This window comes from Rhopalosiphum padi, chromosome 3 (genome assembly GCF_020882245.1).
Source record: "Rhopalosiphum padi isolate XX-2018 chromosome 3, ASM2088224v1, whole genome shotgun sequence".
NCBI lineage: Eukaryota > Metazoa > Arthropoda > Insecta > Hemiptera > Aphididae > Rhopalosiphum > Rhopalosiphum padi.
The window spans coordinates 78,491,579-78,509,394 of record NC_083599.1 but is presented as its reverse complement, the minus strand read 5'-3'; the positions used below and the strand labels follow the sequence as shown (position 1 = coordinate 78,509,394).

Sequence of the window (17,816 nt, the reverse complement as noted above, 5' to 3'; positions counted from 1 at the left end):
GAATATCAAAACTAAAATTTATAGTGTTTACAGGAGCATTTAGTTTAGTTCGACGAGTACGTAGTATTGTTCTTTTCAAACTAGCTACGCTGGGTAATTGACCCGCAACCGATAAGGGAACCTAAGAAAAATATACACGTTAACGTATTGCTTTAAATTTCAAATAAATGATAAGATTTTATTATAAGCCAAACTCATGGAAAATCTTGTATTAAATTTTCATTTTTATAAATGTTTATAAAAAAAAAACTAAACAAAAACAAATATTTCAAATGTCTATAAATAGCATTAAAATAAGCCTATAAACATTCAGTCTAAAATTTAAGTTATTAACACAAGTTTCGAGCACTTTTTCATAATTTTAATTTAAGATTCAAAATATTTAGATAATTCGATTTACCTGACTTGCTAAATTTCCTATGACTTCATGACTTGTAGCAGCGGAGGTTCGTGCATCGTGTTTCATGTTATATACTCGCCGCGGAATAAGAACGTACCTCGTCGCGCCGGCGGCAGACCAGTTCCCCACCGCAACCTTGTCATAGTTAGGCACCACTAATATTGCATACAGAACGTCGATATTAATTAACTATTAATTAAATATTAATTATGTATTAATTATACACCGCGCTCAAGGTAAATTATTATATGAATTTATTTATATATTATTATTAATATGCATTAAGCTGTGTACAAGGTGCATATTTGACACAGCGCTGTATATCAATTTCATTTCGTTCTTGTTAGCCAATTAGCGACGACGAACCTGTTTTGGTCCGCCGCCCAGGTACGTTCTTATTCCGCGGCGAGTATAGATTAATTCCTTAGTCTCCACTTGAGCATTATCTGGTACATGATTATGTTCATATCTTTTGACAACTTCATCATTTACCACATGAACACGACCACCACACTTATATTTTTTATACAATGAACATTTCCAATACGTTTTTGTTTCCGTTTGTTTTTCGCGGTAGAACATGTAACTTTTATGTACCGCGATCACTTTTTACGTATTTTAAAACCATAGTAATTAAATACTTATTGCGGTGAAATAAAATTGGATGGTCAAAATTACTGGTTGTACTAGTGTATGATTTTTGTGACAGGTATGTGTTAGTATTAGTATTGTTATTAGTACTTAGTAGATTAGTAGATACCTACTATTCCAGAACACATTGGGATTTTTGTACCCATTATATTATAATGTTCGATAACGATATACGTTATCGATATGATTTTAAAACTTCACACATTTCACACTATATCAAATAGTACGTAATTTATTAACTGCCGTATAGATTACAAAATATATTACATGATAATCAAGTCTTATTATTATTTTTTTTTACGAACAATTCATGCGCGAACAATTGTCTTATTCGAATAATTTTCCTGCGAATAATTGTCACGCGAGCAACTGTCACGCGAACTATTTTCGGCAAACAATTGACGTGATACCTATATTACCTTTTAGGTCTATTCGATTATATATTTGACGAAGAGACCATGCAACATTTTCTAACAACTTAGGTTTACAAGGGTGATTGTATTAACAAACTCTAATTTTTGAATCAAGGTAAAATGTTTAAGATTTGACAGAAATTTTAAATCAAATTTTATAGTATAATCATTATTTTTCTACAAAAAAAAAATTCTTATGTAAATTTAATGGGTACATAACAATTTAAAATAAATTAAAATAGGCAATAAGTCCTTACAATAAGATTGTCTGTTGTCGATGAACAAACTGAAATCAAATCAGAACCAGTTTTGCCAATACTACTGTTCAAAATATCTGTTATTTCATCATCATTAATATTATTGGTATTAATATTAGAATATGTAATAGTATCTTTTACCTAATGTAATCAAACGTTTAATTAGAATTTAGAGCAGTATACCTACGATAAATATTAAATTGGCTGACATTGAATTGAGTCCCAAATATTGAATTGAGTGTGATTGCTTACATTGTTTTTAATAATAATAAATAATAATTATATGTAATATAATAATGCTTTTAAAATAATAATAATTATTTATTAAATATAATAATGTTTTTAAAATAATCATAATTATATCATGTAAATTTTACTGTGTAAGTAGTTATGACATTTAATCTATACGGACTCAATTCAAACATATAAAAGTAGCACGGACTCAATTCAATATCACCGATTAAATTTATTTATAATTAATTATTTTTACTTACAAAATTTTCAGATGTGGTCTCAGATGAGTCACTTATATTAATTGTCTTCGTTTTATTCACCTAAACACTCATGTATTCAAACATTTAATTCTAATAATGTAAGTAAAATAATTTTAACTTGCCGAAAAAATCGAAGAAAAATTATATAATTTCATTTGTTTTGGATTGTTTGCAGCTTTTTTTAATAGTACAGCACGTTTTAAACGTGCTTTTTCTGCACCGCCTTTTGGATTCTTTTTTTCCATTTGTAAATAGTTTAAAATTTAGTAAAAATTAAATACCACTTTGTCTAAATATTACCGAACGTCGAACTGTCTACAGTAAATTATTATTAAGTTTATAATCGTTTCAACAATAGTCAGTATACCTTCGCTCTATACACCGCCGTCCACCACACATCACCACGGTATATGACATTAGCCAATGTATTGCAAGATATAACTAGCAATATTTTGTATTTATTTATAGATACGTTGTTATTGTAACGATTGCCGTCTATCAGCATCGTACATTATTCCTTAAGTAGGGCACCCGCTACCTAATATGCTGAGTGTGAGGAATAGCGATCGCAGCTGACTGCTGACTGCTGACTAAGGGTTTAGGCCAGGGGTCGGGAACCTTTTCATAGGAAAGAGCTATTCTTTTAAAAAAATACAAAACTATGATATCCAGGGAGCCGCACAAGTTTGAACAACCTTTTTTTAGTAGGCAATAAAATAAAAACATAATAATACGTCTTAAATTTAGAAAATATAGAAAAACTTTATTTTATTAATTCATTATTATTATTATTGTTTATACAAATATAATATTATTTAATTAAACACAAAATAACGTATCTATTTAATATTAGTGGGATTTTTGACACTGAATTTCTCCAGACAGCTTATTCAATTCTGGAGAGTAATCTGTAGTTTTCAACTTCAAACAAGCATCAAGGCTGATATCATTCAGTTGATTTCTTAATTTATTCTTAATAAAGTTCATATTTGAAAATGTTTGCTCACAAATGTAAGTAGATCCAAAAATGGTCAAAATTCCGAAAGCGACCATTTTTATTTGACTGAAACTTTCGGGAAGACTGTTCCATACGTCAAATATAACTTGCTCTTCTTTTTGACATTTAGCGAGTTCCGTCCATTTATGGTTCGCAGCTAAAAATCCTTTTTCCCTTTCCAGATTTTCAATATCCGTTTTCAAATTCTCAAATTTTGTAGACCAAAGATCTTTGGTTTTTAGATCTATTAATTGCAATGAAAATAGTCTTTTGTCGACAGATGGAAACGATGGAAAATTAATTTGTCCAGTCTCCGCTATAAGTGGTGATGTCAAGAACTTCAACGTAGATTTATATTTTCGAAAATCTGCAAAACGTCTACTAAACGAATTTTTCATGGATTGAATGGCCGATTTAAAATACTCCAAATCAATAACACAACCTGAGCTTTCCGTGTACTCTTTCAAAGATTCAAAATGATCAAGGTTTCCGCTGTCAATATCTTCTGAAAAAAGCTGAAGTTGTTGTTCGAAAGAAAGAACAGTTTCCAGTAGTGTATGTGCTGTATTTCCCTTACCTTGAAGCTTTTTATTTAAGTGATTTAGAGATGAAGTCAAATCTACAGCAAAATACAATTTTTGTAGCCACATATCATCGCACAATTCGGGGTAGTTGATGCCTTTATTTGTTAAAAAATCTTTTATGGGTTCGAAACAATCTGTAAAGCGCTTCAAAACAGCCCCTCTCGATAACCAACGTACATTATTGAACATTAGAAGATCCTTGTATCGAGCATTAACTTCATCAAGTAATGCACGAAACTGTCTATGGTTTAGAGCTGAAGTTATGATTTTGTTAATAATTTTCACTACTAGTGCCATGACTTGGTTAATTTCAACTGGAAATGTTTGAGCACATAAAGCTTCTTGATGAACAATACAATGAAAAGATAGTAGTTCATGTTTCACATTTTGGCCAAAAAGAGTAACAAATCCTTTATATTTACCAACCATATTTGGTGATCCATCAGTGCAAAGAGATATCAGCTTATCTAAATTGATTTCTTTCTCTTTACAAAATTCTGTAATTGCAGCGCAAATGTCCTCTCCTCGAGTTTGTCCTTTGAGCGGTAGTAAACCCAGTAATTCTTCATGAACACCCGTAGACGAAACATACCGTCCCATTAAAGTGAGTTGAGCGATGTTTTATTCATGTTATTTATTCATGTTTTATTTATTTATAGATTTACGAATCAACTCGGCCACTGCTGTTTTTCTTTCATTTCCAGCTGGATACGTCTTACCAAAAGAATCGTGTTTAGATAAAAAATGACGTTCAATATTAGATTTTTTATTGTTTTTAAAGTTTTCGTCACAAATAAGACATTTTGGTTGTCCCATGTTGTTCGGGACAAATGCATAAGTATCAGTCCACTCACTTCTAAATCCTCTATTTTCCTCTTCAATTTTACGTTTTTTGTTTGTAGACATCTCGAAGTTTATAGAAATACCTCTATTGGCAAAAAAAGCACAAGAACAAATACCGAACAACGTCGCACTGATTGAATTCACCTGACGAGGACCGTGCTCACGTATCGACTAATATAATTTTGTATTCTACCGAATAATGATAGTCGAGTTTAATAGAACACACACATAAATATTATATACACAATAAAACTAATTGTGCGATAAGATTAATAAATAACAATGAAAACATTCCCGACCCATGTAATAAAGATAAAATAGATAGAACATACACATTCATATTATAAACACAATAAAACTAACTGAGCGATAAGATTAATAAATAATTATTGAGAAATTCAGAATTATTATCGTTATAATAACGTATAATATAATTTATATTTTACGGATATATCTATATTGATAATTATCCAAAGAGCCGCAGGTCGCAAGTTAAAGAGCCGCATGCGGCTCCGGAGCCGCAGGTTCCCGACCCCTGGTTTAGGCACACGGCAGCGGCGTATATAATTATGACCAAGAGAGTGTGTGCGACACGGAAACAACGACAACACCAACATCGACTCCGCGACGATCCGACGGCCCCATCAACGATCCACACTCACGGCACGTCATCATCTACCCGGATCGGTAAACCATTAATAATTATATATCTGTCACTTATTATATTATATATTTATATATCTTATACCTATGTGCTTACTTCAATAAGGTAACCCTGATCTCTTAGTATTAATATTACACACCGAGGTCGAGTCCCCGAGACCTCGAAAAAATAAACAGAACTTAAATCCGTAGGGTTCGAGAGACGAACGCCCGGTGAAGAGGGGACGTTACACTATCCATGACATATAATTATTTTATAATACCCGATAAGATGATAACGTTCGCAGAAACAAAATATTTTTAATTGTTTTGAATTTTGATGTCTATAATTCTATAATATGTTAGCATTTCTATAGAAAAGTGTGTTTGGGCTTACTACAATACTTTAGTACTATTTGTAGTTTTCAATAAGAAACGGCCTCCGCCGCTTAAAACGTCCAATGTAATAATAAATTATTAATAATTAATATTATTTAAAATTATAAATAATATCTTTGCTAGTGGCCCAAAACGTTTAAGTTGGTACCGGCCCACAGTGCTATAGAATACTGGCAAACCGGGCCAGTCCGCTACTGTATGGAATTGTCGTTTGATGTCGTATGCCATATTTCTGTAAAATACTTGCAATATCATTATTTACAAATTCTAATCCATTGTCTGTTCTTAATATTTGGCTTTAGATCCTGTATCTGTTTTAATACCTTTAATAAATATTTCAATAATATTTTTCACTCCATACTTATTTTTAATAAAATATACCGTTCTGAAGTGTGAGAAGTCATCACAGAAAAATTGTTCATCCTTGGTTATATAATCGATATTATGTTTAACCAAACAATTCTTCACGTATTGAATATTTTGATGACCCAATCGTTCGTGCCACAATTGTAATGTGTTTTTTACTGCAATGTTCGCATAACATTCAGTTTTATTTGGCCCTTCGACTTTAACCGGTAATTCGATAATAATATTCCATTCCGTTTACCTGTAAGGACTACTTGTCCATTCTTTGTAAACTCACATATTTTATTATCCGAGAATAATTTTAACCCTTTATCTAATGCTGTACCACATGAAAATAAATTACACTTTAAATCTGGCACATGTAATACGTTCACCAAGTAATTTCTTTTCCAATTATCGTTTATATAAGTTAATATATTTATATTACCTTTGCCTGTTGTATACAAATTAGATCCGTTACCGATTGTTATATGTTGCGTATTTACTAATGGCTCATAACTAGAAAACCATTCTAATTTGGCACACATATGATCTGATGCGCCCGAATCTAATACCCACATCCGTTGTGGTTTTATTTAGTGTTGACTCATTAATAAATGCGTTTTCGTTTGAATCCGAAATACTTGTTTTTTTTTTAACACCATGCTCTTACAATCTCTTTTGAAATGTCCCTTCTTACCGCAATAAAAACAACATAATTTATTGTTATTATTAATAATTCCTTTTTACTTTTATTATAACTGCCGCGTTTTCCACTAGATTTGTTTTAACATTTGGCTGAAAATGCACTCGATTTTTCTTGATTGGCCACTTCACCTTTAATCTGCTGTAACCTTGATTGTTCAATCAACAAACGACTAAATTATTTACCGTTTTACTTCCTGTTAGGATAGAGTCCCAAGCACTGTAAAAATGTTGATAGCCTTTGGCAACGTCATTAAAATTTTTATCATAACCATATTATCCGTAATAGGTTCTCCTGCTAAATTCAATTCCCTTCCTTAATTTTCGCCGGCGCGACGAGGTACGTTCTTATTCCGCGGCGAGTATAAATGATGGTAACTCAAATGTAAATAATAAAAAATATGTTGTATAATAAAATAATAATACGGCCCTTTTGGCCCAACAGGTAAAAATGTGAATGATATAATAATATGATAATTGCCGGTTCGGCTTAACCAATAACAACTAATAATATTATACAGCTAATAGTAAATATATTGTATAATAATATTTAACGGTAAATAATAATTCAAAGGTACGTAATAATTTAAATAATAACAAAAACTCACAACTTGTGGAGCACTGCTGGCCAGCCGCTACCTATAAATAATATTGCACACACACACACAAAACACTAAAATAATAATATAATAAATCTAATAAATAATAAGGACGATTAGCGTCTTAACAAGCACAATTAGTGCGCTAAAAAATAATAATATATACTTGTAAATAAAATAATAGTGACAATTAGTGTCTTGACCAAAGGTATAAAATAAATACAGCGATTCGCGCGCGTACACGATATAATAATTAATAATAAATGCAGCAAAAGGCGATTCGCGCCCGGCACAATCAAAATATATAAGTTAGGTAGCGATTTGCGCCCACGCAGTAAAATATATACAGTAAGTGGCGATTCGCGCCACGTACAAAATATACAAAAAAGGATGGCGATTCGCGCCCACGACAAATTATTTGGTCCTCGTTAACCCTTAACTTGGTATTGTATCCTATGAGATACACTCACTTTTATCATTTTTAAATAATTTAAATATTTATTTTTTCTTTATACATTTTAACGTTGTTAATAATGCTACACTGTTTGATTACTATCATATTTTTATTTCCCGCACAAATGTTATCATACTTTTTCTGTTAAGCATTACAAATCGAGTATTACCCTGTTATCAAATATACAAGGATTCGCATATTCGAAATTGTCAAAAATCGTTATTTGTTAGACAATGCACGAAAGAAGGTTGAAAAACTATTAAAGGAAGTATTTATGATATGATTACATATATTTATTTGATTAAAATATTGTATAAATAGTTTTAAATGTCATTTGAATCTTATGTATCCTATAAGATACATTGCTACAACGCCTGTAAGTTTATACATGTATCTCAGAAGACACATTACCACAACGCCTATAAGTTTATACATGTATCTCAGAAGACACATTGCCACAACGTCTATAAGTTTATACGTGTATCTCAAAAGACACATTCCTAGTATTTTTGTATTATTAATAGACGATTTTCGGAATAAAGGAAGATAACCAATTCATAATATTAAATTATTTTATTTTATATTATTAAACTATTATTATAAATTATTCGAAATGGGCTCCACGTGGAGCCTTATTGATTAATTTCATCACATTGGCCAATGAAATAATAATATTATGTTTAGTTATGTGTCGTTTTTCTTGGATAAACACGTCTTTATTTCTGTACAATTATTATAGGTATTATAATATATTACCATTTTGTGCGATCAGGGCCGTCGTTAAAGGTAGGCAGCGCTGGCATTTGCCTAGGGCCTCGCGCTTGTAGGGGCCTCGCAATTCGCACTTCATAACAAAATATTATTCAAAATAATACATTTTTTAGTTTTGAATTAGTATTTTTTTTAATGCGATGATTATACAATGTATATTTGTAATTTGTATGATGAAAAATATTATGTTGTTGGGTTTTAATTTGTCTTGGGTATTGTATTGTGATTTTATTTTAATGCAGTACCTATTTAAAACATTATATTTTTTAGTTTATTATTATCGTTGTAGACGTCTGTGGCCAACCGCTCACACTCCTTCCAGTGCCATGTGAAGATAACATAATAATATAATCGCTAACGGCAATACGCCGCGCTATACGCGCGTAGATATTAATAGCTATTAGCTAAAGAATAGCTTTATATATATTTATTTATATTTGTTTATTTTAGTAAAATATAAATTATAATATAAAGTCAATAGAATTCGACGACTTGACGACGAGTTATTTCTATTTCGTCAGTCGTTGCAAATAGACCCGGACTCATTATGTAAGTACATATTATTTGTATAACCGACGTTAATTAATATAGTTAAGCAACGTGTAGTTATTAAAAAAAAATAACTTTATCATAATATAAGTACCACATAATAGATTTAATCAATTTTGTGTAAGTACCAAAGTACTTTTTATATTGAAGAAAAATATGTTTAATTAACATTCAATGAATCGCGTTTTATCCAGTGCCGGATCAAGTCTCAGGAGACTGGGGTAAAAACTATCAATTGGAGGCCTCTTTAAAAAAATTGTTCGATTTAACACTTAACTATTTATTATAATAATTATTAATTATACATGTTGAAATATTAAATAACTTAAAAACACGAAATTTAAGTACCTTAATAGGTAAATTATCAAATACACATTATTACATTACACTCACTATACTAATACCTATATCTCTTAGATATGATGTACTGATGTATGCTACAATTGCTACCTACTATGCTAGTCTTATATTATAAAATATAATATAAATTGAGTCAATCGAAATCATTAATATGATAATGATTAATGAGTAATAATTGCATTCTCTACATCATGCTAAAATGAAAGGACATAAATATGAAAAGTTTGAAATAAATCAAAAATAAATGAACAATATTATAAATGATTTTTAATTTTTTAAATTCTTAAATACACTTATTTCAAAATCTATCTAAAAAAATAGATATGTAAAACGGACAATAACAATAATAAATAGTATTATCTGAAATTCCAACCGTCCAAAATAAATGGTTGTCAGTAATTTCTTTATGGACCTTCTACTGCGCCAGTGCGCCACTGCATTGTAATAATTTATAATAATATAATTGTTATTATTTGATTTAAACCAAAATGTGATATAGTTAAACGAATAGAAAGATTTTGGGTACTCTTAAATACATCGGTAAAAAAAAAAAATTAGTTCATTATTTAGCAGTTATTTTACGTTAAACTAAAAACCGAAATTGCCGTGTATTATACCAGTATTTCTCAACCTTTGTATTATGGTGATACACACACACTATTAAAAATTTTCATACTCTGTGACACACACAGAAAAAAAAAATAAGAATAATACCTATTAATTTTTGTAAATTTAGTGTCATCAAGATTCGTATATTTAATATTAGTACTTCCCGCGACATGTTTGGACTTACCGGCGACATCAACCGTCATTGCGGCGAACGAATCCGTCACGTCATGCGCAATATTAAAAATAAAATCACTAAAAATCACTGTAACATAGCGAACTACTGATAGCCACATACGAATTTTAGTGGTATAATTTTTTTCGTCATAGCATATACTAATTTAAGACAAAATAAATTTGATGAATTGGATGGTCCTTTAAAATGGGTAATTTATTCATTATATTATACTACTAAATATTAATGATTCATTTTTTTTAAAAGTCAGAAAATATAGGACTTCGACCTGAGGCCCCTAATACAACCTTAGTTTTGAGAACCCGGTGCATTGCACACCCGCTAAATCCGGCACTGGTTTTGTCCCGTCACCCGTGTTTTTTTTAAATATTCTATTTAAATTTCTCAACTATTATAGAATCAGTCACTCTAGGGCCTAGATAACAGGGGTGGCCACTGGCCCAACCGCGGATCGCATTGACTCATACGGCTAGCGTTTTAACATTTTCACTACCTAATATATTAAATAATAATAGGTACCTATCAATTATTCTTTTTTCTGCGTAACCCGTAACATGCACTTCTAAAATTCTATACGTTTAATCTTAATACAATTATTTTAATATTATTGCTATATTTAATTAATTGGGTATTTTTAATTTTTTGACTACTAGGGGCATCAAAAAAACATTTGCCCTCGAGAATCCATAAGTCTAAATCCGACCCTGTATATTATACATATTTTAAATTCAATACTAAAATGTATTGTATAACTCAATAATAATATTTTATTAAGAGTTTTATTATTATTAAGTTATCCAATTAGGTCAAACATTGATACTTATAGTCTATTCCAAATGAGATCAGCCTTGCGCGGCAACCAGTTTTCGTCCGGAGGCGGTTCTGGCTCCCCCACCTAGTAGTTGTTCGACTGGAGCTCTACCAGCGGCGGCGGCCGATGTCGACGCCGCCGGTATGTGTGTATCGTGTTTACGTGCCTGGCGCCTGCATTTAACGACTCGACGCCTTCGTGTTTGCCGCTGAATTACGCGCCTGTCCGTTTTATTTTACTGATTTATTTGTTTGTTATTGAAATTGTGTTTTGCATATTGTATAATGAGTGATAATAACGAAATAAATACGGGTGATATCCCTGAAATAGAAGGTTGTATGCCTCTGCAGCCTGAAGAAGGTGTACCTACTACTTCTCCAAAAACAAAAAATAAAAATGGAAAAGTAAGTAACAATGATTAATATAATATTCAAATATTTACTTATTTAATATTTGATATTTCAAAATGTATTACGTATATATTATTATTTATATAATATGTTTTTTACAGTTTGTGTCCAGTCGTCAAAAAATAATGATAGTCAATATTTATAAAGATATCATTTCTAATACACCAGACAAAAAATATGGGGACATTATTAACCGTATTAGAGAGTTAACTGGTTTGGGACGAGACACAATAAGGAATACCATCAGCGAATATAAAACGACGAAAACAGTATCATCTCCTAACAGAAAAAGATTAAAGGCTTCACTATTTGAAAAAATTGATGATCTGGACCGCACAGGATTACGTCGGACAATTCATTCTATTTGGTTAAAACGTGAACTACCAACTATCGATCGAATTTTATTCGATGTAAACGCAGATCCATCGCTTCCAAATTTTAAAAGGACGTCTCTGTATCGGGTTATCAAAAAATTGGACTTCGTATTTACAAAAAGAAAAAGGTGCAGTGTGCTGACCGAGAGGGAGGACTTAATTGTTTGGCGTCGTAAGTATTTATACGACATTCGGAAATATAGAGCTGAAGGTCGATCTATATATTATCTGGATGAAACATGGTTGAACGCCGGCGATTGTGTCGATCGTGTTTGGAAGGACAATACGGTTCTCTCTAAACACGATGCATTCAACAAAGGTCTTTCAACCGGTTTACCAAATCCATCAGGTAAAGGGAAACGACTCATTGTATTACACATTGGGTCAGAGCATGGTTTTCTGCCAGGTGGCCTACTATGTTTCGTTTCCAAAAAAAATACAGGAGACTACCACGACGAGATGAATGGGGATAACTTTAAACAGTGGTTTGAGTCCATTATCCCTGTACTCGATCCAAATTCAATCATCGTCATGGACAATGCGCCGTACCATTCAGTAGAGCAAGAAAAATATCCAAATAGTTCTTGGAAAAAGGCTGATATATTGGAGTGGCTCATTTCCAGAGACGTTGTTCGTGAACGACCGCTATCGTCATTGTTGAAGCCCGAACTTCTGGCGATATCAAAAGAAATGCGACCACAACAAAAATCGTATGTAATCGACAACTTGGCAAAAGACAACGGGCACACCGTACTCCGATTGCCACCGTACCATTGCGAATTCAATCCCATTGAATTAGCATGGGCGATGGTAAAAGGATACGTGAAACAAAAAAACACGACTTTTAAAATCGACGATGTTCGCCAACTGCTAAATACAGCGATTGAAAGGGTTACACCTGAAAACTGGAAAAACTTTATAAAGCACGTAATTGAAGAAGAGGACAAAATATGGAAAGCGGACGATATCATGGATGAATTGATAGATGCAATGGAACCTTGTATTATGACGATAACAGGAGAAACAACCTCAACAGATGATTCGGAGTAATTAATTTTTATTTTTTTATCATGTATTATATTTTTTATCATGCTTTATGTTTTATCATTTTTTTATCATGTATTATATTTATCATTTTTTTTATCATGTATTATATTTATCATTGTTTTATCATGTATTATATTTTTTTATCATGCTTTATGTTTTATAATTTTTTATCATGTATTATACTTTTTTTATCATGCTTAAATATAATAAATTGTTACTAATTAAATTATAGGAATTTGTTTTTACATACCTATAACATTAGGTAATAAAAAAAATATATAGGTGTTAAAAATTGAACAAAAGAAATTGGTGTTGTACCGATAGCGTACACTGACGTACGTGTGATCATGCGGCGCGCGCGACTGTGCGAGTGACGGTACGGAAAAATACATCACGACGTACAGCTCCGCAGTCCATCTGTTTCAGAGTATACAATGCAATTTAAGTTATTTGTACAGGTCGCTGGTCTATAATAGACTAATTACGTCGCTCTAGTCATGCGCCGCGACGACAAAGTTCGAGACCGTGCTCGTAGTGAAGCCACGCCTCCGTGCGCACAACCGGCCGCCGAAGGCTGATCTCATTTGGAATGGACTATAGGTACATATTTTAATTTACAGAAACGCAGGAAGTTATTTATTAATTATTGGTAATTATGGCTAGTCGTGATCGTGATAAATTTAGATCACATCCTTCAGGTCATCAAAAACGGTTAAAAAAAGCAAAAGTTGAAGCATTCACGCAAAAACAACGTGCATTTTTTGAAAAGTTTGTCAGTAAAAAAAATGAAGTAAACTCGGTTAATAAAAATGATGGAATAGAAAATACAGATATGGATTGCGAAATTCGGGAAGTGTCTAATGGAAATGGAAATATCACTGGATTGGAAAATGTTCAAAATCTTACACCCCCTCTTGATGATGTTCTAGAGACACAAAATACTTCGAACGATAGGTATGTTTATGATTTAAATGATCCTGGATGTTGGCCTTCAGAAATCACCCATCGAATAGACATTTTAGGTGTAGGTGTAAAAAGAAATCCACATCAAGAGTTTCCTATTAATAATGAAAACCCACCAAGAAAGTTTACTTCTTATCATTTCTATCGAACTATGTCTAACGGTGAACGCGTTGATAGAGAATGGTTAGTATATTCGAATAAAAAGGATTGTGTATACTGCTTTTGCTGCAAACTCTTTTTAAAAAAAAATTGTACTAGTGGCTTATCTTTAAACGGTATCAATGATTGGAAAAATATAAGTTATTCTCTTAAAATACATGAACAATCGATTAATCATTGTCAATCGCTCAAAGATTGGTTAGAACTTAAAACAAGATTATTGACATCACAAACAATTGACAAAGAACATTTAGCGATGTTAGAAAAAGAAAAGAACCACTGGCGCAATGTACTTAAAAGAATTATATGTGCCGTGAAATTTTTATCTAAACACAATGATGCATTTAGAGGTTCATCTGATAAAGTTTGTACAAAAAATAATGGAAAATTTCTTGGACTTATCGAAATGATGGCATCATTCGACGATGTCATGGCAGAACACATCCGAAGAATAAATAATCAAGAAACTCATGACCATTACCTCGGACCAGAAATTCAAAATGAATTGATAGAACAAATGTCGAGTAAAGTACGTGAAAATATAATTAAAATCATAAAAAGTGCAAAATATTTCTCAATCATGATGGATTGCACCCCGGACGTAAGTCATCAAGAACAACTTTCATTAATTATTCGAATAGTTAATTTAGAATTAGAAAGCGAAACTTTAGCACCAAAAATCGAAGAATATTTTTTAGATTTCATAAGCGTTGAATCAACTACTGGTTTACATTTAACAAACTTACTTGTTTCAAAATTACAAGAATATAATATTGACCTTCTGGACTGCTGTGGACAAGGTTATGATAACGGATCAAATATGAAAGGACAATATCAAGGTGTACAGTCCAGAATCAAACAACTTAACTCTAGAGCTTTTTTTACTCCGTGTGCATCACACAACTTAAATCTATTACTGGGAGATATTTCCAAAAGTTCCACAAAGGCAATTAGTTTTTTTGGAACAGTGCAGAGAATATATTGTTTGTTTTCTTCTTCAACAAAACGTTGGAGTATTTTAAAAAAACATTGCCAAGAACTTACATTAAAACCCTTGTCTGAAACCCGATGGGAATGCAGAGTAGAAAGCGTTAAAGCTATTCGGTATCAAATACCTGGAGTTATAAAAGCATTAGAAGAGGTTTCAGAAGTTACTAATGACCCTAAAACTAAGAGCGAAGCCAATTCTTTGATTAGTCATGGGATTGGTGACTATGAATTTATTTTAAGCCTAGTTATATGGTATGACATTTTAGTGCAAGTAAATATGGTAAGCAAATCATTACAATCTATAAATACAAATTTGCAAATGTCGACAAGTATGTTGAATAGCTTATTAGATTTTTTAAAAAAATACAGAACAAATTGTCATGGATTTGAAAATGCGAAAATTACAGCTAACGAATTAGCAAAAGATTTGGATGTTGAACCAGTATTTGCTCAAAAAAGATCTAAAAAATCTAAAAAAATGTTTGATTATGAGAGCAATAATGATTTACATAGGAATAATGGTGAAGACACATTTAAACAAGAATATTTTATTGTTATTCTAGACCAAGCTATTATTTCAATGGAAGAAAGATTTATACAATTTAGGTGGTATGAAGAGAACTTCGGTTTTTTATTTAATATAAATAAGTTAAAAGAAATAAATGATGAAGATTTAATGAAACATTGTAAAGATATACAACATATTTTGTCTTGTGGTGACTCAAAAGATATTGAAGCGGTAGATTTGTATACAGAATTAATTTTATTTCGAAGTTTGGTTGAAGAAAACATGACAGCCTTACAAGCATTGGAAGTGACAAAAAAAGCTCGTAGTTGTTTTCCTAATATTTCAATTGCTCTTCGAATCATTTTAACGATTCCAGTTACTTCTGCTAGTGCTGAGAGATCATTTTCAAAACTAAAGCTAATAAAAACATATTTGAGGAATACAATGACGCAAAACAGATTATCCGGATTAGCAATGCTATCTATAGAAAATGAAATGGCTACAGAACTTGACTTCGACTCAATAATTGATGCTTTTGCAGCTAAAAAATCTAGAAAAAAAATGTTTTAATTTTGCAATTTGCATCATAACCAATCATATTTAGTTCTTAATGTATTATGTTCTTTATGTATAATTATTATAAGCAATAAAATGTTAAATGTATTCTTTTGAAATGTATTGTACATTATGTTCTATTTAAAGTTAATCATTTTAATTACATTTTTTGTTAAAGAATTTTTTTTTTATACATACATAAAAGAAGATGTCCTGACTGACTAACTTACAATAATCGACTTTGCGTAATTATCTGTTGGATTTAATTCTACAGTGATATTAGGTATAATTACGCATTTTTGGTCATATAGTCAGAGGGCTATGCTCCTTAATGTTAAACGCTATTCATGCTTTTGATTTCCATAGTATTATTACTATTATTGATAGGAAATTGTATTGGTTTTATCCTACAATCAATTAAAGGGCCTCGCATTTCGTGATTTAGATATTGCCTAAGGCCTCGCAAATCGTAACGACGGCAATGTGTGCGATACAAATATGTACCTCACCGGACAGTCGCCCGGTTCAACTCGTACTGCAATCAACGCGTTAATACATATTATAAATTATTTTATAAATACCTACGTGTTTAGATTTTAGAAATGTTTTCTAGAACTAGAAAAATGATGGCTTTGGCCTTACCTCCGCTAGATAGTGGATCTAGTTCGGAGTCGGAAATAGATGAACAAAATATACCAGAGATTGACAGGCTCTTGGCAGAATTTGAAGAAGAGAATGAAAACAATGTAGGTTTCTTTTAATTATTGTATTTTACTATATTTATATTTTATATAAATAATATAAAATAAATATAAATATGTTACATTATAGAAAATAATATATAATCAAAATTATAATATATATATATTAATTATATAAATGTATAATAAATAAATTACATTTATATTTTATTATATTATATAATATAGGATTGGAATGAAGAAGTGTTTGAAGAATTTGACGCTCAGATAGTACCAGAAGAAACTGAGATGTTAAGAGATGAAGCTGTTTCAGAAATAAGTATTCATTTACCATCTCCAAATCAAGTACCAAGTCCTGCAACACCTCTTCCAACAGCATCATTATCTGTAACACCCGTAAGTTCATCATCACGGCGTTCAGCTCGAGTTCATAAAAAAACAGTAATTGAAACTCCGGTCATCACTCCTGTTCACCATCCAAAAAAAAAGTGCCGTTGAAACATATAGATTTCAATTGGAAATCAATAAATAAATTTAATTTTGGTGTTGAGGCTCCAGTTGAACAAAACTATATTATTAACGATACTATTTTAACGCCCTTAGATTACTTTATGAAAATTTTTTCTAATGAGGTAATCAAATTGTTAGTTGAACAGTCTAATTTGTTTTCAATCCAAAAATTTTCGAAACCTCTTTCTACAACTCCTGAAGAAATGAAAGATTTATTAAGTATTAAATTATGGATGGGTATAGTTAAAATGCCGTCATATACTGATTATTGGGCACAAGGCACTAGATTTGGACCCATCGCAGATATTATGCCACTAAAAAAATATCAACATATATTACGATGCTTACACCTAACAAATAATGAATATGATAACAACACCGATCGATTTTTTAAAGCAAGGGAATTCATTGAAAAAATTCGTATTAACTGTTTAAATATTTCTCAAGGAAATAAGTTTTCAATAGATGAAATGATGGTGCCATACAAGGGCAAAAAGGCTGGTTCACGTAGGCAATATATGAA

The 17,816-nt window shown here is 31.3% G+C and overlaps 3 protein-coding genes across 3 annotated transcripts; 2 read left to right on the top strand and 1 right to left on the bottom strand.

Moving 5' to 3' along the window:
* Positions 1–3,064: 3,064 nt before the first annotated feature.
* Positions 3,065–4,396, bottom strand: LOC132925887 (general transcription factor II-I repeat domain-containing protein 2-like). The gene has a single exon (XM_060990245.1). It carries the CDS (start codon positions 4,394–4,396, stop codon positions 3,065–3,067), a length of 1,332 nt encoding a protein of 443 aa, XP_060846228.1.
* A 6,784-nt stretch (positions 4,397–11,180) lies between these two features.
* Positions 11,181–13,133, top strand: LOC132927306 (uncharacterized). Its single transcript, XM_060991818.1, has 2 exons — positions 11,181–11,480; positions 11,588–13,133. Exons 1-2 carry the CDS (start codon positions 11,361–11,363, stop codon positions 12,908–12,910), a joined length of 1,443 nt encoding a protein of 480 aa, XP_060847801.1. The 5' UTR covers positions 11,181–11,360; the 3' UTR covers positions 12,911–13,133.
* A 429-nt stretch (positions 13,134–13,562) lies between these two features.
* Positions 13,563–16,097, top strand: LOC132925886 (zinc finger MYM-type protein 1-like). The gene has a single exon (XM_060990244.1). The coding sequence runs from the start codon at positions 13,563–13,565 to the stop codon at positions 16,095–16,097; it is 2,535 nt and encodes an 844-aa protein (XP_060846227.1).
* The last annotated feature ends 1,719 nt before the right edge of the window (positions 16,098–17,816 follow it).